At 45.5% G+C, this 27854-nt stretch overlaps 1 protein-coding gene across 1 annotated transcript in view; it reads left to right on the top strand.

Moving 5' to 3' along the window:
• The first annotated feature begins 7485 nt into the window (after nucleotides 1-7485).
• The window catches only part of EPG5 (ectopic P-granules 5 autophagy tethering factor), a 210699-nt gene continuing 190330 nt past the window's right edge, over nucleotides 7486-27854 (top strand). Inside the window, exon 1 of the mRNA XM_089656878.1 lies at nucleotides 7486-7645. Coding sequence (XP_089513004.1) covers nucleotides 7592-7645 — 54 coding nt within the window. The 5' untranslated portion in view covers nucleotides 7486-7591. The remainder of the gene's footprint in view (nucleotides 7646-27854) is intronic.

Raw genomic sequence — 27854 nt, 5'->3', positions numbered from 1 at the left:
TTTTTAACTACATATTCCACACAGTATAAAGCCATCAAGCACATTATTAACAAAAATTGGAATGTGTTGATGGCGGACCCTATCCTTTCTAAAATTCTCCCAGTGAAACCTGAAGTTATATACAAAAAAGCTATGACATTAAGACATCGATTAGCACCGAACGTCATTAACCCCCCAGATAAGATTACTTTTGCACCAAACATAAAAGGTTTCTTTCCTTGTAATAAGTGCGTTATTTGCACGACGAATAACGTAAGGAGACAGAAACTATTCACCTTTTCTTCATGTACTACAGGAAGATCATACAAAATAGATAAATGCATAACCTGCTACAGTAAAAATGTAGTATATCGTCTTGAATGTTCTTGCAAACTCCAGTACGTGGGGCGTACCACCAGACGTCTACGTGATAGACTGAGAGAACATATCAGTAATATCAAAAAGGGATATAAAGATCATTCACTATCTTATCATTTCAAATGTAAACATAATAATGATCCATCAACCTTACAGTTCGTTGGGATAGATACTGTACAACCCCATTGGAGGGGGGTAAACAAAGTACGGGGGGTTTCACAGCTTGAAACACGTTGGATATATGAACTCCAAACCCTGCAGTCTAAAGGCCACAATATAGATATAGATCTTAATTGTTTTATTAATAATAGCTAAAACTTTGTGGGCCTCTTAGAATGTGACATTTCTGTTACACTAAGAGAATAGGATATGATGTTATTGGTCTGTTATACTCATTTCCCCTTTTAGAGAATTTTTAATGTGTCATCTATAATATCTACTGTTATTAATTGGTCTATACTGTATTATTATATATACACCATTCTATACCCTATATTTTAGTAAGGACCTATGTGAGTCCATTGTTTTAACTGCATAACATTAGAAATTTATTATGTATAATTTTAATGAACAGTGTGTATATATATTATATATTTTATTAAGTGGTTTATATGCTAGTGCCATATACACAAGGTGATTCTGATTCGCATTTCAATTTGGCCAATTGGAAATATATTTACCTTATTACTACATAGAGCATATTGTATATTAATCGGCTTGTAGGTCGTAAACATCGATTATAGGTTGCCATGGGATCATAGTGATATGTTTGGGAATGACAGCCGGCCGAGTATACATATTGCTGCTACATTAGTGCGTAGAAACAAATCTAGTGAAAAATGACGCCGGTATGAAGATCCGGGTGTCTCTGGTTAGACTCCGAAAAAATGGCGCCTCTCCAATACACATGCTCCTAGCATATAAATGGACGTCGCACGGCTCGGCGTTCAGTGGCAAATCCCCCCAGACAACGTGCGTGTGCACGAAATGCGTAGGAGGAGCCAGGAACGCCGTGACGTCATACCGCCGGAGCATCGTGGAGCTCCGGCGGCCATCTTTACCATTGGACGGTTAGTCCACATTGTTTATACACTGCCGTGTACACGGACTGCTGAGATTTCAATAAATTCTTTTAAATGACCTACTACACTATGGATACGTTTTGTTTTGACTCCCTTGGGGAGTATCCATTTTAGTCACTCATCTCTCTGCGGGGTAAGAATCGTATACAAATCTTAAGGAGAAGTCCGCAGGTCACCTACCAAGGGACTACAGAGAAACATCTAGGAGCTCTGGAAGGAGGCTGTCACACCATCATATCGTGTCCAGCTGATGATTCTAAGGGGAATCTATATTTAAAACGCTCATATACCTGTGCGTTCTGGTGAGTGTGCACTTCTTCAGCACTATTTTGCACAACGCCTGATCACCAGGAGGATACGAAATAGAGGAGAGCACTAAAGTCACCCATTTTTATGAACTGTTATATTTGTTCAGTTATCTAATATTGATTTTTTGATTTATTCAATAATATGTTCTAGTTTATAGCGCTGCATCTTTTGATTTATATATATATATATATATATATATATATATATATATATATATATACACAAAAACACACACAGAGAGCAATAACACAGCAAAGATATAACAGAAAGAAGTTTAGGGAGGTAGAGTACTTGCAAAAAGTCCTGGGTTAAGCAGATTCCAGTGTCCTGAGCAAAAGGGTGCCTTGTCTCCCAAAGTTGGTTCCGATGTTAATATGGGAGAATTCTTCAACTTCAATTCCAAGCATAACAGCATTTTTCTAGGAACTCAGCAGGGTGTCTCCTTACAGAAGAGAACCAATCGCCTCATTTGGGGAGGGGTGTTGTAGGCGGGGGACTCAGGCTAGAACCAAAATCCCTCACAAGTTATACCATGGGCCATAACCTTCCCTAGGTACATGTAATATTCTATCCACGGGTAGATTAATATGCAGAATTATCTGCTGAACATCTAGATATCAAACATGCCATATTTGACTATTCCAGCTAGAACTATATGGCTTTCTGCTCTCCTGTAGACTTCCACTAAGGGTGTAAGATATCAGACGACTCGCATTAAACTGAGCTATCCGAATATATGCTTTATGTTTATGTAATTATTTCCTACCTTAAGATATAAATGTATATGGAAAAGTGGGTTTTAAATGTGAGGTCTGTTTTACAGCTAGCTGGAATGTCTTTGAAGCCCAGTGAAGGACTGGTTTATGGTTTTACGATATCTCAGATTGAGAAGCTAACAGACACCCGGGCACCAGCTAATTTGGGATTTATAACCATGAAGTTCTCCAGCTGGGGCCTGATGCCTTTTGAACTCAGCATATACACACAGACCACATTCCTGAGGAGGGGGATTGGAGGGAGAGATGCAAGATGGAGGGTCTTAAGCAAGATGGATGACTGCGTCCATCTCTGTACGTACGATCGCTACAAGACAGACTGGCTAATAGAGTGTATTTGTTCAGGTACATTCACATTAGCCATAGCAATTGTTCTTCTAACTTAGGACAATTAACTGCATAATGACCAGAGTCCCCACAACATAGACATAAGTACTCTGAACGTCTTCTCTCGCTCTCCTGAATGGAAATGGATCTCTTGATAGCATCAACCTGCATAGGCTCCGGAGTGTTAGAACCCAGAGAGACTTTTGAATCCTGCTGAACAAATGGATTGGTAGAGAGATACATGCCCCTATTACCTCCTAACATTCCCAATCTCTCCTTCCTCCTTTCTGTAAGTCTTTGATCGATTCGGATACATAATTGGATGAATTCCTCAAGATCATTAGGAGTATCTACTCTGGCAAGCTCATCCTTTACCTGTTCAGAAAGCCCTTGGCGGAACTGGCTTTTTTGTGCTGCAGGGTTCCAAGTGGTATCTGCGATCCAACATCTGAATTCAGCTGTGTATTCAGCGACCGAGCGTCTACCGTGCCGCAGACTATGCAACTTTGCTCCGGCATTAGCAGAACGGTTGGGATCATTGAAAACCTGATTCATCGCAGTCAAAAAGGTCGAAAAATTATTCAGAGTGCCACTGTCTTGTTCTATATAAGGGGAGGCCAAAGCTAGAGCTTCCCCAGTCACAAGTCCAATAATAAACATTACCTTCTTTTTCTCTGAAGGAAATGCAGCAGGGTGCATTTGGAAATACAGGGTGCAGCAACATAACTTCCTTTTTTGAAATGCGTGCCATTCAGGCTGTAGCGGCCATAGCGGGGCGGGAGTGGTCTCAGGCGACAGGCGTAGTTCTAAAGTTTTTGTTCTCTTCCAGGTCAGTCATCATCATGCTTCGGAACAGTGAGCAGCGTGCGTTTGCCGTAGAGGCCTACTTTTCGAACTGATTTTCTGTGATCGCAACCCAACGCGCCTTCCGACATCGCTTCAATGTAGCCCCGTTGGGCAGTGTCCCGGACCGGAAATCAATTGTTACGTGGCTCACTACATTCAGACAAACCGCGAGTACGACAAGACGAACAGCTGGAGTCCCTCGACCCATCAGATCACCTGAGAACATCGAAACAGTGAGAGCTTCAATCTTGCGATCCCCGCAGCGTTCTGCGCGCAAACATGCGTCTGCCCTTGGACTTTTGGATCGTTTAGTGAGGCGAATTCTTCACGATGACCTTCATTACCATCCGTACAAGTTGGCGATTGTGCAGGAACTCTCCGAATGCGACTTCAATTCTCGGAGGAACGCATGTGAGGCAGTACTCAAAAACATCCCTGAGGACGCAATTGTTTTTTTACAGTGATGAAGCCCATTTTCACTTGACTGGATGCGTCAACAAACAGAACATGCACTACTGGGCCGACACCAATCCTCGAGAATTGCATCAAAGGCCTTTGCATTCATCTAAAGTCACAGTGTGGTGTGCAATTGCCTCAGCTGGTCCCTGGTTCTTTGAAGAAAATTAGGTCACAGTGACAGTGAATTCAGACCGGTATGTGAACATGTTGGAGGAATTTGTTTTTCCACAACTTGATGAATTGGACTTAGGGGACATTTGGTTCCAACAGGACGGAGCAACGGCTCACACTTCAAGAGCATCAATGGCTGTTTTAAGGGAACACTTCCCGGAGCGCCTCATCTCAATAAAGAGCGATTTGGAGTGGCCAGCCCGCTCCCCCAATTTGGCCCCTTGCGACTTTTTTTGTGGGGTTTTTTGAAATCCCGCGTTTATGTAAACCGTCCAAGGACCCTACAAGACCTGAAGGCCAACATCCGCACAGAAATTGCCAACATACCCGCTGCTATGCTGGTAAGGGTCATGAAAAACGTCAGAAATCGGCTTATTCAGTGTATGGGCAATGGGGGGCGTCACCTACCTGATATGATTTTCAAAACTGTGTAAAACAGAACTTTAGATATGTACCTACATTATTAAAGACAATAAAAACAATTCTGATTCATAAAATGGGTTTTATTGCGTTTTGAAAAAAGGAAGTTATGTTGCCGCACCCTGTATATACGACATTTGTTAAGGAAACCCCTGTAGTGGTGGCGGTCTCCATTAAACTTAGATGGCTGGGGCATATGCGAGTTGGTACCATCTCGGTTCAGCAGTTGTCTCTGCAGAGTCTGAATCTCTCCCTTTTGCCTATCCACTATACTTTCCAGTTTGGCAACTTTTTCTTGATAGGTAACCCCGAATTCCTGCAGCTCAGCAATTTGCTGCCTAAGAGGAGCCACAACGTTTGCTATAGCGGCCTCCATGTTTGGGCCAGATTATTCTGTCATGGTCTGGGGTCAGTGTTAAGGACCGACTGGCGGTAGCCTCTAGCGACCCACAGGCCGGAATCCCTCAGGGTGCGGAATCTAAGCCTCAGTCTGCTGTTTCACCAGAGCCCCTGATGGTGGGGATGGACTTGAAGCAGCCTGAGACCAGGTCGCGACCCCCGAGTTCAACCAGCTGTGGTAGAGGTGGATTTGCCAGTGGTAGGTAACAAGTGAGAGCCAGATGTGAAGAGGTAGCGTAACGTAGTCAGACAGGCCAGGTCGGTAACAGCAGAGGCAGACGGTACAGATCAGCAGGCAAAAGGATAAACGGGTCACAGGCCAGGTTCAGCAACAGGAGGTCAGGTAAACAGGAGAAAGCAGAAGAAAGGTCAGACAAGCCAGGGATCAGGGCAGGAGAGAGTCACGATAATCCGGGTCAGGCAGGTTCGGCAACAAAGGCAATCTCAGGAATAAGACCATACGGCAATGTGAGCATTGCAAGAGCTGGTTTAAATAGCCTGCCCGGCACTGACAGGCGTGCCTGGGTCCTAGTGCCTCCCAGCACTGTCATTGGTGACAGGTGTGCCTGGGTCCTAGTGCCCGCCTGTCTCCATGTCTTGTCGGAATTCTACGCATGTGCAGATTCATGCGTCGTGGTGATCTTCTCGTTCCCTGGCAGTCAGGCTCAAAGACCAGTTGCTATAGCAGTGGAAAAGGCTCACCTTAAACCAGCAGGATAGGTACACAGGCAGGTCACCGTGGCGGAAGAGTGGGATCACCCGAGGTGCAGAGTATAAGTACCATCCGGTGTTCACCAGAGCTCCTGATGGTGGAGATGGATTTTGTTGCGTGTTAGCACCAGGTCGCAGTCCTCAGGATCACCCCACCAGGAGGTGAGCAAGCGGAGGTCCAGTAGCATATTAGGCAGGCAAGGATCAAATGGAAGCGTGGTCAGTAAACAGACCAAGGTCGGTAATGAGCAGTCGCAGGTTGGGAACAGGCAGAAGAGTAGTCGAGAACGAGCCAAGGATCAATAACGAGCGGCAGCAATATATGGATGACAGCAGAGAAGGCAAGGAACAAGATACTGGCTGGAGAGCACAATAATCTGGAGGAAATGGAGAGAAGGATGGGGGAGGGGGACATCCCATGTGTATGGATATGTGGTCACAGCAACATGTAATTTATTACAAATCCACAATTATTCCAGGAAGTGGGAAGATAGATCCTTCTCCTACTGGAGGCACACTATATTGCCCCAAGTATAGGGCCGCCAGCCTTTCCATGAACTGTAATGGCCTCCCAGCCTTAGCCTGTAGGGTTGAATGTCATCCGACGCTTTGCATTGCACTTGGTGATAGAAGGCTTGGATGGAGCTGCTCGGCCATGGAAACCCATTCCATGAAGATCTCTACACACTGTTGTTGGGCTCATCTGAAGGCCAAATGGAGTTTGGAGGTCTTTAGCTATTGACTCTGCAGACAGTTGATGACTTCTGCGCACTGTGTGCTTTAGCATGCGCTGATCCCGCTCTGTCATGTGACGTGGCCTACCACTTGGTGGCTGAGTGGCTGTTGTTCCCAGTTGCTTCCACTTTGTTATAATCCCACTAAAAGGTGACCGTGGAATATTTAGTAGCCAGGAAATGTCACGGATGGACTTATTGCACAGGTGACAACCTATCACGGGACCACGCTTGGAGTCACTGAGCTCCTGAGAGCGACCCATTCTTTCACCAATGTTTGTAGAAGCAGTCTGCATGCCTAGGGGCTTGATTGTATACACCTGTGGCCATGGAGGGGATTGGAACACCTGAATCACATGATTTAAAGGGCTGGCCCAATACTTGTGGCAATATAGTGAACACACAGTAGTAGCGGTCAGATGATGGGCTCGGTGGACGGCACATTCGCTGTCCGGACATCCTTACCATTCACTCTGTGTGAAGGAACATTTAGAATCATCAGCACCACCCAGTGGTCATTATGAGCTACTGTTCCTGAAAAATCTCAATCTAAATAACTACCACATTATGGCCACTAGATGGCGCTGATGAGGGGAAATCCTCCCTTATCACCCACAACTGGTATTTCCTCCTTTTTTCTACGACTTCCTGTAGACTCTGCTGGCCAGGAAGTGAGAAGTATCCCCACTGGGGACACAACCATAACAAGCCGGCCTATTCCCTAATTCTTTCTATCCAGCAATAAAAACTGTGTGAGGTGCTCCGGGTGATGTCACCTCTACAGACCCCTTCCCCCTCTGCAGAGAGCCGGCCCTGCGCTTTCTGAGGAGGTTTGTCCCCCGACGCCTCCCGTACTCCGGGAACATGTCACCACGCGCCTCCTGATTGGCCGCAGGCTCGCCGTCATGTGACCGCCTCCTGCCCCAGCGCTCAGGATTATGTCCGTGTTTACGGGCTCCTCCGCACACACGTCCGCGGGCCCGGAGAGCACAGCGGCAACATGGCCGAGGCGGTGAGACCCCGCAAGGCGAGGAGCCGGACGAAGCATGACAAGGTGAGCCGGGCTGAGGAGGAAAAGGCGGCGGCCGGACCCCCTCCGCTCACCGCACTGACCTCCTGTACCTGCAGAGGGGCGGGACCTGACTTCCCACCAATCACAGAGCCCACCTGTCTGAGCGGCTGTCATTCAGCGGCAGGCCACGCCCCTCTCTAGCTGAGAGCTGTAACCCTTTCCCTGCTGTCACCATGGAGACCCCCCCCCACCCCCAATACCATACTGTGTACAGACCCCCCATTACTTATGTGTACCCCTCCCCCACTCTCAGCTCCCCTCCTATACCATTATCACCGCAGACACCATATATACCTATCTGTCTGTGTATATACACGGTACGTACATGTCTACACGGCTCCTATCTGTATATATACACGGTACGTACATGTATACACGGCTCCTATCTGTATATATACACGGTACATACATGTCTACACGGCTCCTGTCTGTGTATACACACGGTACGTACATGTCTACACGGCTCCTGTCTGTATATGCACACGGTACGTACATGTCTACACGGCTCCTATCTGTATATGCACACGGTACGTACATGTCTACACGGCTCCTATCTGTATATGCACACGGTACGTACATGTCTACACGGCTCCTATCTGTATATGCACACGGTACGTACATGTCTACACGGCTCCTATCTGTATATGCACACGGTACGTACATGTCTACACGGCTCCTATCTGTATATACACACGGTACGTACATGTCTACACGGCTCCTATCTGTATATGCACACGGTACGTACATGTCTACACGGCTCCTATCTGTATATGCACACGGTACGTACATGTCTACACGGCTCCTATCTGTATATACACACGGTACGTACATGTCTACACGGCTCCTATCTGTATATACACACGGTACGTACATGTCTACACGGCTCCTATCTGTATATACACACGGTACGTACATGTCTACACGGCTCCTATCTGTATATACACACGGTACGTACATGTCTACACGGCTCCTATCTGTATATACACACGGTACGTACATGTCTACACGGCTCCTATCTGTATATACACACGGTACGTACATGTCTACACGGCTCCTATCTGTATATATACACGGTACGTACATGTCTACACGGCTCCTATCTGTATATACACACGGTACGTACATGTCTACACGGCTCCTATCTGTATATACACACGGTATGTACATGTCTACATGGCTCTTATGTGTATATATACACGGAAGTACATGTATACACAACTCCTATCTGTATATACACACGGTACGTACATGTCTACACGGCTCCTATCTGTATATACACACGGTACGTACATGTCTACACGGCTCCTATCTGTATATACACACGGTACGTACATGTCTACACGGCTCCTATCTGTATATACACACGGTACGTACATGTATACACGGCTCCTATCTGTATATACACACGGTACATACATGTATACACGGCTCCTATCTGTATATACACACGGTACATACATGTATACACGGCTCCTGTCTGTAGATATACACGGTACATACATGTATACACAACTCCTATCTGTATATATACACGGTACATACATGTATACACGGCTCCTATCTGTATATACACACGGTACATACATGTATACACAACTCCTATCTGTATATACACACGGTACATACATGTATACACAACCCCTATCTGTATATACACACGGTACATACATGTATACACAACTCCTATCTGTATATATATATACATGGTACATACATGTATACACAACTCCTATCTGTATATACACACGGTACATACATGTATACACGGCTCCTATCTATATATACACACGGTACATACATGTATACACAACTCCTATCTGTATATATATATATATATATATATATATATATATATATATATACACGGTACATACATGTATACACGGCTCCTATCTCTATATATACACGGTACATACATGTATACACGGCTCCTGTCTGTATATATACACACGGTACGTACATGTATACACGGCTCCTATCTGTATATACACACGGTACGTACATGTATACACGGCTCCTATCTCTATATATACACGGTGCGTACATGTATACACGGCTCCTGTCTGTATATATACACACGGTACGTACATGTATACACGGCTCCTATCTGTATATATACACGGTACATACATGTATACACGGCTCCTGTCTGTATATATATACACACGGTACGTACATGTATACACGGCTCCTATCTGTATATATACACGGTACGTACATGTATACACGGCTCCTATTTGTATATATACACGGTACGTACATGTATACACGGCTCCTATCTGTATATATACACGGTACGTACATGTATACACGGCTCCTATCTGTATATATACACGGTACATAAATGTATACACGGCTCCTGTCTGTATATATACACGGTACGTACATGTATACATGGCTCCTGTCTGTATATATACACGGTACGTACATGTATACACGGCTCCTATCTGTATATACACACGGTACGTACATGTATACACGGCTCCTATCTGTATATATACACGGTACGTACATGTATACACGGCTCCTATATGTATATATACACGGTACATACATGTATACACGGCTCCTGTCTGTATATATATACACACGGTACGTACATGTATACACGGCTCCTGTCTGTAAATATATACACACGGTACGTACATGTATACACGGCTCCTATCTCTATATATACACAGTACATACATGTATACACGGCTCCTCTCTGTATATATACACACATGAATACACGGCTCTTATCTCTGTATATATACACATGGTATACACGTATACACGGCTCCTATCTGTATATATACACACGGTACATACATGCATACACGGCTCCTATCTGTATATATACACACGGTACATACATGTATACACGACTCCTATCTGTATATATACACACAGTACATACATGTATACACGGCACCTATCTTTATATATATATATATATATACGGTACATACATGTATACACCGCTCCTATCTGTATACACACTGTATATATACACAGTACATATCAGTGTAATATATATACATACTGTCCAGGTGCCCCTGCCCCAGCCAAGTCCTCTGACCCTCTCAAGTGGGGGCCTGTGGCCCTTTTTCTCAGCCTGGGGCCCAGAGACTCTTTCTTCAGCTGGGTCTGGTAGTTGTGTTCCTTTCCTTAGATGAATCCTGTGGCTCTTTCCTTGACCGGGTCCGGTAGTTGTGTTCCTCGGCAGTGTCTGGTAGCCTTGTTCTTTGGCTTGCTCCGGTAGCCCCTTTTTTCCTTGGTCTGGGTCCAGTAGCCCCTTTTTTCCTCGGTCTGGGTCCAGTAGCCCCTTTTTCCTCGGTCTGGGTCCAGTAGCCCCTTTTTCCTCGGTCTGGGTCCAGTAGCCCCTTTTTCCTCGGTCTGGGTCCAGTAGCCCCCTTTTCCTCGGGTCTAGTAGCTCCTTTTTTCTAGGGCCGGGTCCAGTAGCTCCTTTTTTCCTCGGTCCGGGTCCAGTAGCCCCTTTTTTCCTCGGTCCGGGTCCGGTAGCCCCTTTTTTCCTCGGTCCGGGTCCGGTAGCCCCTTTTTCCTCGGTCCGGTAGCCCCTTTTTCCTCGGGCCGGGTCCGGTAGCCCCTTTTTCCTCGGGCCGGGTCCGGTAGCCCCTTTTTCCTTGGGCCGGGTCCGGTAGCCTTGTTCTTTGGCCACCAGCAATAGGTTTGCAAAAAAAAAAATACCCCGCTCCCATGCTCCTATGGCATCTTTCCCTCGTCTTTAGATGAGTGGTGTTTAGTGCAGGAGTACAGAGTGCTAAGGAGGAGGATAGGAAGGACTTCAGAAGAAGAAAACACTTGTAAAATGGGTATATTATTGTTGTTATTGTTATCATTACTATACAGGCTATATATATGAACATAGTTATATAGTTAGTCTGGCTGAAAAAAAGACAAAAGTCCATCCAGTTCAACCATAAAAACAAAAAAGTTGATCCAGAGGAAGGCAAAAAAAAAAAAACCTCAACAAAGCATGATCCAATTTGCTCCTGCAGGGGAAAAAAATCCTTCCTGATCCCCCGAGAGGCAATCGGATATTCCCTGGATCAACTTTACCTATAAATGTTATATTCTGTGTATCTAGGAAAGAATCCAGGACTTTCCTATAGCAATCCACTGAGCTGGCCAGAACCAATTCTTGAGGGAGTCTATTCCACATTTTCACAGCTCTCACTGTGAAGAAACCTTTCCGTGTTTGGAGATTACATTTCTTTTCCTCCAGATGTAAAGAGCGCCCCCTTGTCCTCTGTGATGACCTCAGGGGGAATAGCTCTACACCGAGTTCACTATATGAACCACTGATGTATTATACATGGAGATCATATCCCCCTTATTTATTTATACATGGAGATCATATCCCCCCTTATGTATTATACATGGAGATCATATCCCCCCTTACGTATTATACATGGAGATCATATCCCCCTTATGTATTATACATGGAGATCATATCCCCCTTATGTATTATACATGGAGATCATATCCCCCCTTATGTATTATACATGGAGATCATATCCCCCTTATGTATTATACATGGAGATCATATCCCCCCCTTATGTATTATACATGGTGATCATATCCCCCCCTTATGTATTATACATGGAGATCATATCCCCCCTTATGTATTATACATGGAGATCATATCCCCCCTTATGTATTATACATGGAGATCATATCCCCCCCTTATGTATTCTACTTGGAGATCATATCCCCCCTTATGTATTCTACATGGAGATCATATCCCCCCTTATGTATTATACATGGAGATCATATCCCCCCTTATGTATTATACATGGAGATCATATCCCCCTTATGTATTATACATGGAGATCATATCCCCCCTTAATCTCCTCTTCTCAAGAGAGAATACATTCAGTTCCTCTAATCTTTCCTCATAGCTGATCTCCTCCATGCCTCTTATCAGTTTGGTTGCCCTTCTCTGTACTTTCTCCAGTTCCCCAATGTTCTTTCTGTGAATTGGTGCCCAAAACTGAACTGCATATTTATTTATTTCAGGTACTTATATATCGCCATCAATTTATGCAGCACTTTACATATATATTGTACATTCACATCAGTCCCTAACCCTCAAGGGGTGTACAATCTAAGGTCCCTAACTCACATCCATATACTAGGGCCAGCTTAGACCGGATCCAATTCACCTTCCAGCATGTCTTTGCATATCTGTTAGCAGAAGTGCAGACGGCTCCTGTCACTCTTCTAGTGGATTCACACAACCAGATCCCTGCCTTCCAGGCTCGTATGAAGTAAATGTCTTTTCTCAATGGCCAGATGAACTCTTCTTGCCTGAAAATGTTGCCAAATTGTAACTTTTTTGTCTGATGGACAGGTAAATGAATCTAGCGAATGCTGCACGCCCTGGTTCTGGATATATACTTTGTTTTTATACAGACGGTATTCATAGACGTTACATTGTTTATCTGAGATCTGTAATATTTTTCCTGCCATCACCAAGGAGACCCCTTTCCTCTCGATGTGTAAATCTCCCTCTGATGTGTCCATAGATCACAGCAACACTTCCCGCACAGATTGTGTTTTCCTCGGGCCCTGGAGACACAAACATTCATGTTTTACGGCTGGAAGGGGGAAGAGAGGATTTGGCTGTGATATATGGATGGTGTATAATGACATCACTCTCCTCCTAATAAATCACAATGGGATTGTGAACGCGGAGTATTGATGCTCCCGAGATCATTACCTTCATTTTTTTGGACATTGTAGACCTTTTCTGCTGTTGCTGGGAACCTCTTACCCACTTATATGTAACCCTTTTCCATGTGTATGTACTGCAGGGACCCCTTCACATGTATACTGTACTTTGTGTATTGTAGGGAGCCCTTCCCATGTACAGTATGTGTGCTGCAGGGACCCCTTCCCATGTACAGTATGTGTGCTGCAGGGACCCCTTCCCATGTACAGGATGTGTGCGGCAGGGACCCCTTCACATATATACTGTATTTTATGTATATTGCAGGGACCCCTTCCCATGTACTGTTTGTGTACTGCATGGACCCCTTCACATACTGTATTTTATGTATATTGCAGGGACCCCTTCCCATGTACTGTATGTGTGCTACAGAGACCCCTTCACATATATACTGTATTTTATGTATATTGCAGGGAGCCCTTCCCATGTACAGTATGTGTGCTGCAGGGAGCCCTTCCCATGTACAGGATGTGCGCTGTAGGGAGCCCTTCCCATGTACAGTATGTGTGCTGCAGGGAGCCTTTCCCATGTACAGGATGTGCGCTGTAGGGAGCCCTTCCCATGTACAGTATGTGTGCTGCAGGGAGCCCTTCCCATGTACAGGATGTGTGCTGCAGGGACCCCTCCCCATGTACAGTATGTGTGCTGCAGGGACCCCTTCCCATGTACAGGATGTGTGCGGCAGGGACCCCTTCACATATATACTGTATTTTATGTATATTGCAGGGACCCCTTCCCATGTACTGTTTGTGTACTGCATGGACCCCTTCACATACTGTATTTTATGTATATTGCAGGGACCCCTTCCCATGTACTGTATGTGTGCTACAGAGACCCCTTCACATATATACTGTATTTTATGTATATTGCAGGGAGCCCTTCCCATGTACTGTATGTGTGCTGCAGAGACCCCTTCACATATATATTGTACTTTATGTATATTGCAGGGACCCCTTCCCATGTACTGTATGTGTGCTGCAGGGGCCCCTTCACATATATAATGTACTTTGTGTATTACAGGGACCCCTTCCCATGTACTGTATGTGTACTGCAGGAATCCCTTCCTGTATATACTGTATGTACTGCAGAGACCCCTTCCCATTTGTATATACTGCAGGGACCCCTTCCCATGTATGTGTATTACAGGGACCCCTTCCCATATACAGTGCTCAGCATAAATGAGTACACCCCTCTTGAAAAGTAAGATTTTAATCAATATCTCAATGAACACAAGAACAATTTCAAAATGTTGACAAAACTGAGTTTTATAGAATATTTGTTTAGCACATTAGATGAAAGTAAGGTTAATAATATAACTTAGATTCCAAAATTTTCAGTTTTACTCAAATTAGTTGATGCAAAAATGAATCCACCCCACAACAAAAACTACAACATCTAGTATTTTGTATGACCTCCATGATTTGTAAGGACAGGACAAGTCTTCTAGGCATGGAATGAATACGTTGTCGACATATTGCAACATTGATCTTTTTCCATTCTTCAAGAATGACCTCTTCTAGAGCCTGGATGCCGGATGGAGAGCGATCTTGTCTCTTCAGAATTCCCCCATAGGTGTTAGATTGGGTTCAGATCAGGAGACACTCTTGGCCACGGAATCCCTTTCACCCGGTTCTTCTTCAGAAATGCAACAGTGGCCTGAGATGTGTGTTTTGGATCATTGTCATGTTGGAAAAATGCCCGACGACCAAGGGCACGGAGTGATGGGAGCATCTTCTCTTTCAATATAGAGCAGTACATCTGTGAATTCATGATACCATCAATGAAATGCAGCTTCCCAACACCAGCAGCACTCATGCAGCCCCACAGAAGGACACTGACACCACCATGTTTCACTGTAGGCAGCATGCATTTTTCTTTGTACTCCTCACCTTTATGATGCCATACAGTTTTGAAGCCATCCATTCCAAAAACATTTATCTTGGTCTCATCACTCCAGAGTACAGAGTCCCAGTAGTCTTCTTTTTCAGCATGGGCCCTGGAAAATTCTTTCTTTTTTGTGCATGGACTTTAGGAGAGGCTTCCTTCATGGACGACACCCATGCATACTATTCATCTACAGTGTACGCCGTATTGTGTAACGGGAAACAATCACCCCAGTTTGGCTTTCTACCTGTTTAGCTAACTGCAGTGAACTTGCATGGTGATTTTCTTCAACCCTTCTCATCAGAAGACACTCCTGTTGAGGTGTTAACTTCCGTGGATGGCCTGGACGTCTCTGTGAGATGGTTGCAGTTCCATCTTTGTTCAGTTTTTGTATCATTCTTGCTACAGTATTCTGACTGATAAGTAAAGCTTTGCTGATCTTCTTGTAGCTTTCACCTTTCTTGTGTAAATAAACTATTTTCTTTCTCCGGCTGCGACATTTCTCTTCCATGTGGTGCCATTGCCGACAGCATGAAATGGGAGGGGTTTTCTTTGTTAAGTAACGCCCTTTTATAATCAGCTGTCTGATGAACGATTAGACTCACCTGGAATTGAATTCTTGTTAATTCGAATTTTGTTGTCTAAAATTTAGCTTTTCTCCTAAGACTTTCATTGGGGTGTTTTCATTTTTGCAATATGGTCTTGAATGAATTTGTTAGGAAAAATACTTTTGTGTGTGCAAATAAACAAATCTTGTTTGCAATCAACGGCCTGCATTTGTGGGAGTAGTTTGTAGTATAATGTCCTATAGAAAATGTGGATTCTGAAAGTTAAGTAAAGGTTTTCTGACAAATCTGTTGGGGTGTACTCATTTATGGTGAGCAGTGTATACTGTATACACTGCAGAGACCCCTTCCCATGTGTGTGTACTGCAGGGACCCCCCCCCTCCTTCCGAATCTCATGCTCAGCTATTGGGTGAACCCAGGCATGTCATAGTCACTGTACAGGAGCGGTGCAGGAAATATCCCTGCATGACGACTTCCACCAGCGAAGCTCTGGCTCCCGTTCCGACTGCGGACATCAACTGCTGTGGTTTGCGCTCCTCTTGCCTCTCCCATGGCTTTGTTCCCCCCAGCCTCCAGTGGCTTCCCCCCCCCCCTAGCCTCCAGTGGCTCCCCCCCTACCCTCAGGTGGCTACCCCCCCCCCCCGAGCCTCCAGTGGCTTCCCCCCCCGAGCCTCCAGTGGCTTCCCCCCCCGAGCCTCCAGTGGCTTCCCCCCCCGAGCCTCCAGTGGCTTCCCCCCCTACCCTCAGGTGGCTACCCCTCCCCCCCGAGCCTCCAGTGGCTTCCCCCCCCGAGCCTCCGGTGGCTTCCCCCCCAGCCTCCAGTGGCTCCCCCCCCCTGAGCCTCCAGTGGCTTCCCCCCCTGAGCCTCCAGTGGCTTCCCCCCCGAGCATCCAGTGGCTTCCCCCCCCGAGCATCCAGTGGCTTCCCCCCCCCGAGCCTTCAGAGGCTCCCCCCCCCGAGCCTCCAGTGGCTTCCCCCCCCAGCCTCCAGTGGCTTCCCCCCCAGCCTCCAGTGGCTCCCCCCCCCCCCGAGCCTCCAGTGGCTTCCCCCCCAGCCTCCAGTGGCTTCCCCCCCCGAGCCTCCAGTGGCTTCCCCCCCCTGAGCCTCCAGTGGCTCTCCCCCCAGCCTCCAGTGGCTCCCCCCTACTCTCAGGTGGCTACCCCTCCCCCCTGAGCCTCCAGTGGCTCTCCCCCCGAGCCTCTGGTGGCTTCCACCCCCCCGAGACTCCAGTGGCTTTCCCCCCCCCGAGCATCCAGTGGCTTCCCCCCCCCGAGACTCCAGTGGCTCCCCCTCCCCCTGAGCCTCCAGTGGCTTCCTCCCCAGCCTCCAGTGGCTCTCTCTCTCCCCCCAGCCTCCAGCAGTGGCTCTCTCCCCTCCTCAGCCTCCAGTAGCTTTCTCTCCCCCCCAGCCTCCAGTGGTTCCCCCCCCCGAGCCTCCAGTGGCTTCCCCCCCAGCCTCCAGTGGCTCTCTCTCTCCCCCCAGCCTCCAGCAGTGGCCCTCTCCCCGCCCCCCCCCCAGCCTCCAGTGGCTTTCTCCTCCCCCCCAGCGTCCAGTGGTCCCCCCCCCTCCCAAATCCCCGCCGCTTTCTCTCCTCCCAGCCTCCAGCAGTGGCTCTCTCCCCCCCCCCAGCCTCCAGTGGCTTTCTCTCCCCCCCCCCCAGCATCCAGTGGTCCCCCCCTCCCAAATCCCTGCCGCTTTCTCTCCTCGCAGTGCTCACAGTACAGTCTAGATGGTTTCTGATTGGTCAGCACCGTCACATGGACAGCCGCAGCCACTGATGTCCACAGTCGGATTGGGAGCCGGAGCTTCGCTGGTGGAACCCTTTACTTTTTTCAGTTTTGCAATTTTGCAAATCGCACTGCAAAGATATTGGTATTGGCGAGTACTTGACCGAAAGTACCCGGCTGTGACAGCTTGCGGCTTCACAGCCGGGTGCCCACTGCGCATGCCTGAGAAGCGATGTGCTTTGTGAATGGCCCCGTAGTCTTCTGGAACCTGTCACGTGTCCCAGAAGACTTTGGGGAGAGAGGACAACTTCCGCTTCCAGTCGCCTAGAGATCGCAGCGGAAGTGGGAGCAGGTACCTGTCAAATTTGGGTACCCCTCCCCCCCCACTCCCTAAAGGTGCTGCCAATCCTTAATGGGGAGCGGGCGACAAAGGCTTAAAGTGGAACTTCCCCTTTTGGGTGGAGCTCCGCTTTACTTCTTAAAAATCAGGTCTATTCTGGTACTTTGTTTACATGTAAAAGTCAGAATTTTTTTTTTTTGCTAGAAAATTATTTAGAAACCCCAAACATTTTATAATTTTTTTTGCAGAGGCCCTAGAGAATAAAATGGTGGGTGTTGCAATTTTTTTTATGTCACACAGTATTTGTGCAGTGGTTTTTCAAACACCATTTAAAAAAAAAACACTATAATGCATTTTAATGCACAAACACACAATATAATACCTAATTGTTTGGTGAAACAATAAAAGCTGATGTTATGCCGAGTAAATAGATACCTAACATGTCACACTTTAAATTGCGCATGCTCGTAGAATGGCGACAAACTGCTGTACCTAAAAAAATTTCCATAGGTGACGCTTTAACTGCCTTTACAGGTTACCAGTTTAGAGTAACACAGGAGGTCTGGTGCTAGAATCACATGGACAGCCGCAGCCACTGATGTCCACAGTCGGATTGGGAGCCGGAGCTTCGCTGGTGGAACCCTTCACTTTTTTCAGTTTTGCAATTTTGCAAATCGCACTGCAAAGATGTTGGTATTGGCGAGTACTTGACCGAAAGTATCATTACTCGTACTCGCCGTAAAAAAATGGTATCGGCAAAACCTTACATTTTTCTTTTTCTTTTTAAAACTAACATACATTTGGCCCCACTAATGATTAGAAAAATGAACAAACTTTCTAAAATGAACAACATTTCAAACTTTGACTAGTATATGGTCATCTTTAGATGCCCTCTGTTCGGAAGATACCCGGGATGGGCCTATTGATGGTTTCCTTTTTGTTCATTGTAGACCCGGCAGCAGAAATTGCATTCATCCCAGAACACTGCAATGTATTGTCATATATAAAAATAAAGCCGTGATGTCATCGCTGCATGCGCTGTAGGTGAGGTGCATTATGGGGAGCCATCACATGACGGCTCCATGTGTCCCTGTTGTCCTCACCAGTCAGTATTGAAGATGATTAATGGAAGGGCCAATGACAGAACACCGGTGAGGCGGTGCGCATGATGGCGAGTTGTTATTGTTCCAGCTTGCTGTAAAGAAATGTCCGCCAGCTCTATAATTAGTGGAAGCCGTAATGAGAGTCTATTACATGACAGCACATTCCTTCTGTACTCTGTATATTATAATTAGGAGATATCCTGTTTATGATTTCATATTACAATGCCGAGTATGCCGTGGATGACCAGGAAAGCTGTAGATATTACGCTGGCTCCCTTCCAAGCTGCTCACAGGAATTACGTAGTGGTTTTCTACCTGTTCTTTTATATATTGTTTCCAGAATGGAAATCTTAGGCTCATTTTCACGTACTTTAAAGGCTATCCTTAAAGTGGCTGTAAACCTCAGACATGAAATATGAACAAAGCACATCCCTCTATAGTGTGTACTTGTCTGAATCCAGAGCACTAAGTGTCATTTCTGTCTGCTGTCTCGTTCCTCTGCTATCAGCAGGAATCCGTTCTGACAAGTTTTCCTGACACCAAGAGTAAAATGGTGACAGGGGATAGATCTCCAGCACACAGTCTGTGATGACAGCCTCAGCTCTGTTCCTGTGTACTCTGTGAAGGGGTGTGTGTCCCTTTCCTTCAATCAGCTATCAGGGATCTCCTCACTGAGCTCTGCAGAGTGTTAGGCCCCATGTACATAGGACACTTCTGAACAATGGAAACTGACTGCTGGAAAACGTAGGTTAAAAAATGTCTGTTTAGCCGCATTTGTATAACGTGTTTATGTGCGGTTGCGTTTAGAAGCGTTTTTTAAAGATAAGCACAGGAGAACCTCCCAAATGCCCAGAATACACTGAAAAGTGGGAAATTATTAACTATTTCAGACTGTTTCAGAGAAATACAGAGAGTAGAAGCAGAGACAGCAGTATGTGTTGAGATTAGCTGAGGTGTGAGTTGCTCATTAACATTTCTTTTGTTTCCAAGGGTGGGAAAGGTGTTTGGTGGGGGGAGTCATTAGGGCCACCTGGCAGGGGGTCTTCATGAGGAATTTGAGGTGTGAATGGTCATTAACATATCTTTTGTTTCCAAGGGTGGGAGAGGTCTGAGGTGTGAATTGGTCATTACAATGTGTGACAAGCTTGGTGGGAACATCCTGTGTTCAGTGTTTTGTCCATCTGAGTACCTTGAAAACTCTTTGCATGCATTTTTCACGATGAAAAAAGCTCTGGACAGCATTGGGAACTGGAAGCGTTAAAAAAAAAATTTCAACCGCAAACGCTTGTAAACGCAATTTGCCGCATTTAGCCATGTTTACAAGTGTTTTACGCTTGAAACGCTAATAAAATCGACTGCTGAACGCAAGTTTTCTACGGTCAAACGACTGTAACCTCAATTGACTGTAAATGACGATGTGTACATGGACACATAGGAAAACATTAGGGAGAGTTCAGGGGCTGCTGAAAAAAACCGCTGAACAGTTCCTAAACGTGAGTTTATCAGCTGCAGTGTACATGAGCCCTTACTACAGCTCCCCACCTCTTGCTTTCTGAAAGCTCAGACAAGATGTATAAATTCTGTACTTTGGATTTAGAGAAGAGAAGACTTCAGATAAAAAGATACAACTTATTTAGGAGGATTTGTTTCATCTCTGTGTATCACCTGAGGCCAGTCACTTCACTGGATATATGGAAGGGTTTAAAACCACTTTAAAGAGGAGTTCCACCTGAATAAAAAAAAGAAAGTCAGCAGCTACAAAAACTGTAGCTGCTGACTTTTAAAACACAGCCACTTACCTGTCCCTCGGTCCAGCTGTGTCCTCACCACTGCTGGTTTCACCGGCCGTCTTCTTTCCCTGGCGCCGGCATCTTCAGTGTGGGCATTCGGCTGTGACAGCTTGCGGCTTCACAGCCGGGTGCCCACTGCGCATGCCTGAGAAGCGATGTGCTTTGTGAATGGCCCCGTAGTCTTCTGGAACCTGTCACGTGTCCCAGAAGACTTTGGGGAGAGAGGACAACTTCCGCTTCCAGTCGCCTAGAGATCGCAGCGGAAGTGGGAGCAGGTACCTGTCAAATTCGGGTACCCCTCCCCCCCCCACTCCCTAAAGGTGCTGCCAATCCTTAATGGGGAGCGGGCGACAAAGGCTTAAAGTGGAACTTCCCCTTTTGGGTGGAGCTCCGCTTTACTTCTTAAAAATCAGGTCTATTCTGGTACTTTGTTTACATGTAAAAGTCAGAATTTTTTTTTTTTGCTAGAAAATTATTTAGAAACCCCAAACATTTTATAATTTTTTTTGCAGAGGCCCTAGAGAATAAAATGGTGGGTGTTGCAATTTTTTTTATGTCACACAGTATTTGTGCAGTGGTTTTTCAAACACCATTTAAAAAAAAAACACTATAATGCATTTTAATGCACAAACACACAATATAATACCTAATTGTTTGGTGAAACAATAAAAGCTGATGTTACGCCGAGTAAATAGATACCTAACATGTCACACTTTAAATTGCGCATGCTCGTAGAATGGCGACAAACTGCTGTACCTAAAAATTTCCATAGGTGACGCTTTAACTGCCTTTACAGGTTACCAGTTTAGAGTAACACAGGAGGTCTGGTGCTAGAATTACTGCTCCTGCTATAATGTTTGCAGTGATACCTCACAAGCATGGTGTGAACACTGTTTACATATGTAAACCTATGTATGCGTTCGTCTTTGTGCTCGAGCACGGGGAATGGGGGCCCTTTTTATTTTATTTATTTTTTTTACATTTTTACACTGTGTCCCTTTTTTTTTTTGGATCTTTTATTGTTATCAGAAGGAATGTAATGGTGATAGCTATAGGCAGTGACCGGTCCTCTTTTTAATGAGACATCTGGGGTCTATTAGACCCCAGATCCTCTCCTTTTGTCCTTGAAAGCTTTGTATCAACCTCAAAACGGTTCGATCCAAAGCTTTCACTAGCCTATAATAGCTGGTAAACAAAAGACTGAAACCGGAAGTGAGAAAATACTTGTCTCTTCTGTTTTCGAATACCATAGAGATAATCGGGGACGTTCTGGTCCATGATCAGCTTTATCGTAAGCCAGTTTCACTGCTGAGCTTCCAATGGGATGGGAAAGCCTGGAGAAGCAGGCGGGGAAGGGGGGGAACATGAAAGGAGTTTTGCAAATATCAAAATGCCTTCACAGACAGGTGGCACTCTGGAGGAGTGGGTGTTCCTAGGCAGGCCTTGGTAACACCCACTTGTGATGCTGAGCTACATGATTGCAACAGTGGAAATCCAATGACTAAAAAGGGTGGGTCAAGGACAGTCAGGCTGGGGGTGTAAAAGACTAGATGATGCTGGACGTCCTCCAGCCAGGAAATGAGGTGCGTTCTATCTGACTTGCTGCAGCTTCTAATGCACAGTGTGAGAAGCTCACAGTGTGCAGCAAAATCAGAGTATTCAGTACAACTGCAAGACTGAAGGGAAGGCCGGGGGTCAGCTTTAAGTATCATACAGTCATCACCTTTTAGGTTTGGATTCATCCAATGGGCAGCACAGTGGCTAAGTGGTTAGCACTTCCCCCTGGCAGTACTAGTGTCGTTGGTTCAAATCCCAACCGCGGCACCACCTGCCTGGAGTTTGCATGTTCTCCCTGTGCATGCGTGGGTTTCCTCTGGGTACTCCGGTTTCCTCCCACACTCCAAAGACATGCTGGTAGGTGAATTGGCTCCTGTCTAAATTGTCCCTAGTATGTGTATGTATGAATGTGAGTTAGGGACCTTAGATTGTACACCCCTTGAGGGTTAGGGACTGATGTGAATGTACACTATACAGTGAGGAACAGAAGTATTTGAACACCCTGCGATTTTGCAAGTTCTCCCACTTAGAAATCATGGAGGGGTCTGAAATTCACATTGTAGGTGCATTCCCACTCTGAGAGACAGAGTTTAAAAAAAAATTCAGGACATCACATTGTATGATATTTTTAAAGCATTTATTTGTCTTGCACTGCTGAACATAAGTATTTGAACACCTAAGAAACAGCAAGAATTCTGGCTCTCAAAGACCTGTTACTGTGCCTTTATAAAGTCCCCCTCTACTCCACTCATTAATCTAACTTAGTAGCACCTGTCTGAGCTCTTTAAAGACACCTGTCCACCCCACAGTCAGTCCGACGCCAACTACTACCATGGGCAAGACCAAAGAGCTGTCAAAAGACACCAGAGACAAAATTGTGGACCTCCACAAGGCTGGAAAGGGCTACGGGGCAATTGCCAAGCAGCTTGGTGAAAATAGATCAACTGTTGGAGCAATTGTTAGAAAATGGAAGAGGCTAAAGACGACTGTCAGTCTCCCTCGGACTGGGGCTCCATGCAAGATCTCACCTCGTGGGGTATCACTGATGATAAGAAAGGTGAGGAATCAGCCCAGAACTACAAGGGAGGAGCTGGTCAATGACATGAAGAGAGCTGGAACCACAGTTTCAAATGTCACTGTCGGTAGAACACTACGCCTTCATGGTTTCAAATCATGCATTGCACGGAAGGTTCCCCTGCTCAAGTCATCACATGTCCAGGCCCGTCTGAAGTTTGCCAATGACCATCTGGATGATCCAGAGGAGGCATGGGAGAAAGTCATGTGGTCAGATGAGACCAAAGTAGAACGTTTTGGTCTAAACTTCACTCGTCGTGTTTGGAGGAAAAAGAAGGATGAGTTGCATCCCAAGAACACCATCCCTACTGTGAAGCATGGGGGTGGTAACATCATGCTTTGGGGGTGCTTTTCTGCGAAGGGGACAGGATGACTGCACTGTATTAAGGAGAGGATGAATGGGGCCATTTATTGTGAGATTTTGAGCAACAACCTCCTTCCCTCAGTCAGAGCATTGAAGATGGGTAGTGGCTGGGTCTTCCAACATGACAACGACCCGAAGCACACAGCCAGGAGAACCAAGGAGTGGCTCCGTAAGAAGCATATCAAGGTTCTGGAGTGGCCTAGCCAGTCTCCAGACCTAAATCCAATAGAACATCTTTGGAGGGAGCTGAAACTCCGTGTTGCTCAGCGACAGCCCCGAAACATGACAGATCTAGAGGAGATCTGTGTGGAGGAGTGGGCCAACATCCCTGTTGCAGTGCAAACCTGGTCAAGAACTACAGGAAACGTCTGACCTCTGTAATTGCAAACAAAGGCTTCTGTACCAAATATTAACACTGATTTTCTCAGGTGTTCAAATACTTATGTTCAGCAGTGCAAGACAAATACATTCTTTACAAATCATACAATGGGATTTCCTGAATTGTTTTTTTTAATTCTGTCTCTCAGAGTGGGAATGCACCTACAATGTGAATGTCAGACCCCTCCATGATTTCTAAGTGGGAGAACTTGCAAAATCGCAGGGTGTTCAAATACTTCTGTTCCTCACTGTATATGTAAAGTGCTGCGTAAATTGTTGCTGCTATATGAGTACCTGTAATAAGTAAATAAATGAAAGCGCTTGCTTAGCCTTTTTGATAACAGAAAGGGGGGGGGGGGTGTTAGGGGCTCTGTACACAAGGCCTTGTCATTTGTATGTGCTCAGTGCAGCCTGAGCACGAGTATTCGTGCAACATGTCATCTTTGTAAAGGGCATTAGACCTGCCACCCCTCCCCCCACCCCTCTGAGAAGTCCATCAACATGCAGCACGTGAGCTGAATAAATCAGGTAGATGGAGTCAGAATCAGTTCTGTGGCTCACTTGCATTACTTACTTACATTTTCCTGTTTCTCTCTATTTTAATGTCAATGTGAATTACATTTATTTCTTGTATAATTGCCTCCATAGAAACCGCAGGAACGTATCTGTTCATCATCAGAGCTCCCGGGTTGCATGAAACCGTTCTGTGAGATCTCTCCTAGAGGAGGCCGTATGGATGATCCCATGGAGAATGTCAGGGGAGGTTCCCTCTGATGTGCAAAGAAATTTTGCATTTAAAAAATTTTTTTTCTTATACATATTACCAACTTCAAGTCCGGACACTCCCCCCCCCCTTCCTGTCCAGGCCAATTTTCAGCCTTCAGCGCTATCACACTTTGAATGACAATTGCGCGGTCATGCAACACTGTACCCATATGAATTTTTTAGCATTTTTTTGAGACAGATAAAGCTTTATTTTGGTGGTATTTATTCACTACTGGGATTTTTCTTTTTGCTATATAAATGAAAAAGTCCAACAATTTTGAAAAAAAGTGTTTTTCTTATAAAATTTTGCAAATAAATAATATTGCATCAAAAAACTTGGCCAAAATGTATTCAGTTATCTTTTTAGTAAAAAAAATAAAAATAACCCAAATTAGTTTATAACCAAAAATAATTAAACATTTTTTTTTTAATTTTTATTTTATTTTTTTATATTAATATTTATGTTTTTTTTTTCTGCATACTGTCACCCTAGCAGTACAGTGTCACAATGGTGACACTGTACTACTTGAAGGGGGGTGATGAAGATTTTTTTTTTCTTTTACACTGATTGCTTTTACACCCGTAAAGGCTGTAAAAGCAATAATTCTCCTCTCTGGCTGCATTCTTGCAGCTATTGAGAGCTACTTTGAGAGCTGTGATTGGTCACAGCTTGTGGTCATGGCTGTTGTGAATAGCCTTGTACCATGTGATCTCTGTGATCATTCACAGATTTCACACGTAGTAAGCAATGATGTCAGAAGTGACATCTTGCTTATTACTCTGCATGTGATCACTGATTGGCCAGTCAGTGATCACATGACCGGGACCTCGCACAGAGGTCCCGTACGACGATCGGTGTTCCACTGTGTCCGGAGGGCACAGCGGGCACCGGATCGCGGTGCTGCGCGCTCCCAGGGAGCGCGCACATTCCAAAATAGCGGGCGCCGTTTATGAGCAGCAACCCACCCCTGGACTGCCACGGTCCAGCCGTTTATATACAGAGGCCGAATGCCAAGTAGTTAATAAATAGACACCTTAAAGCAAGGGTCTCCAAACTATGGCCCTCCAGGTGTTGAGGAACTTCAAGTCCCATGAGGCCTTGCAAGACTCCGACAACAACAGGCAAGACTCCCAGAGGCAGAGGCATGATGGGACTTGTAGTACTTCAACAGCTGGAGGGCCATAGTTTGGAGACCCGTGCCTTAAAGGGACACTAAACTCTGGTCTGGAAAAACCTAATTCTATTCCAAGTATGTATTCTTAAAGTGGTAGTAAACTCTGCTGTAATATTTTTATTTTGGGGACCCCCCAGGTGGATTATGCCATAATGTGCTAGTATGCATGGCATGTCAGTACAGTATGGCAGACTTACCTGTCAAACGGTGTGCTGCGGTGGGATTGATTTGGAGAGCCCCCGGCACTTCAATCTTTGCCTGGTCTTCCTTCCGGGTCCTGTGCCCTTCTGTCCTGCGATAGGCCGGGCCGCAATGATGTCACTCCCGCACATGCGCACGGGAGTCACATAGCTGCAGCACGGATCGGGGCCGTAAATTTTCACTGAGGCGTTCATACGCGGCTCATTGTACATGACAGCTGACCTGCAGGAGGATGCATTTATGGCAGGAGAGACCAACAGGGTCTCTTCTGTCATAAACACCTAGCATGTCGGCAACGTTTTAACATTTTTACTTTACTTCCACTTTAACCTAACCACTTGACCCCCGGAAGGCTTTACCCCCTTCACGACCAGGCCATTCTTTTCCTATTCGACGCTGCGCTACATTAACTTGCAATTGCGTGGTCATGCAGCACTGTACCCAAATGAAATTTTAGATTATTTTTTTCACACAAATAGAGGTTTCTTTTCTTGGGATTTGGTCACCACTGGGTTTTTATTTTTTATTATATAAACGAAAAAAAGACCGAAATTTTTGAAAAAAAAAAACCCTATATTTTCTACTTTCTGTTGTAAAACATATCCAATAAAAAAAAAATTAAACATCAGATTTCTTCATAAATTTAGGCCAAAGTGTATACTGCTACATGTCTTTGCTAAAAAACAAAATCACAATAAGTGTATATTAATTAGTTTGTGTGAAAGTTCTATACTGGTAATGGTGATGATAAGTGACTTAATGTGGGGGGCAATCTGGTGCTAACTGAGATCTCGCTGGGAGGTATACTGACTGACACTGACATCACTAGTGACATAGTGAATACAGTGATCAGGTACAATACTGTACTAATGACACTGGCTGGGAAGGGGTTAATATCAAGGGGCATTCAGGGTTTACTGTGTGCCTAACCATTGTAATATGTGCTGCTTTGCAAGGAGAAGAAACAGCCAGATCTCTGATCTGTGTACAGAACCTTGTGGGTTTGTAAACACAAGCTCTGTGCCGTGATTGGCCACAGCTGATCAGCAGATCCCAGCCATAAATCATTGGCTGGTAACTGCTGACAAAATCCCACTGTAGCCAATAACAGTGCGGATCAGGCTGGATGACCCGGAATAGACTGGATGACATGCATGTATGTGATCCAGCCTGCATGTGCCTGCTGGTACAATGACAGCCGGGCGAGACCGCTCTCATTCTGGGAGGATGTCATATGATGTCCGCCCATTCTTGTCACGCATGTGCTGCCCCCAGGGGCCTCGGACACAGCGCATCAGCGATCAGGGTAAGGAGCCAATGACTTTTACCATGTGATCAGCTGTGTCCAATCACAGATCATCATATGCAAACAAATACCGGTTATCGGCATTTCATTTGTGTGCTCTCACAGCACTGAGGAAAGGAAAGATGATAACTGACTTTCCGGTAACGGGAAGTTTACACTGATAATCAGGGCACTGATCATCAGTGCCCAAACGATCAGTGCAACCTTATCAGTGCAGCATATCAGT

The sequence above is a fragment of the Staurois parvus genome, unplaced genomic scaffold (assembly GCF_062004578.1).
Source record: "Staurois parvus isolate SC_StPar_1 unplaced genomic scaffold, SC_StPar_1.0 ptg000946l, whole genome shotgun sequence".
In the NCBI taxonomy this organism is placed as follows: domain Eukaryota; kingdom Metazoa; phylum Chordata; class Amphibia; order Anura; family Ranidae; genus Staurois; species Staurois parvus.
The sequence above is the reverse complement of the archived record's forward strand: the minus strand, read 5'-3'. Positions and strand labels throughout refer to the sequence as shown.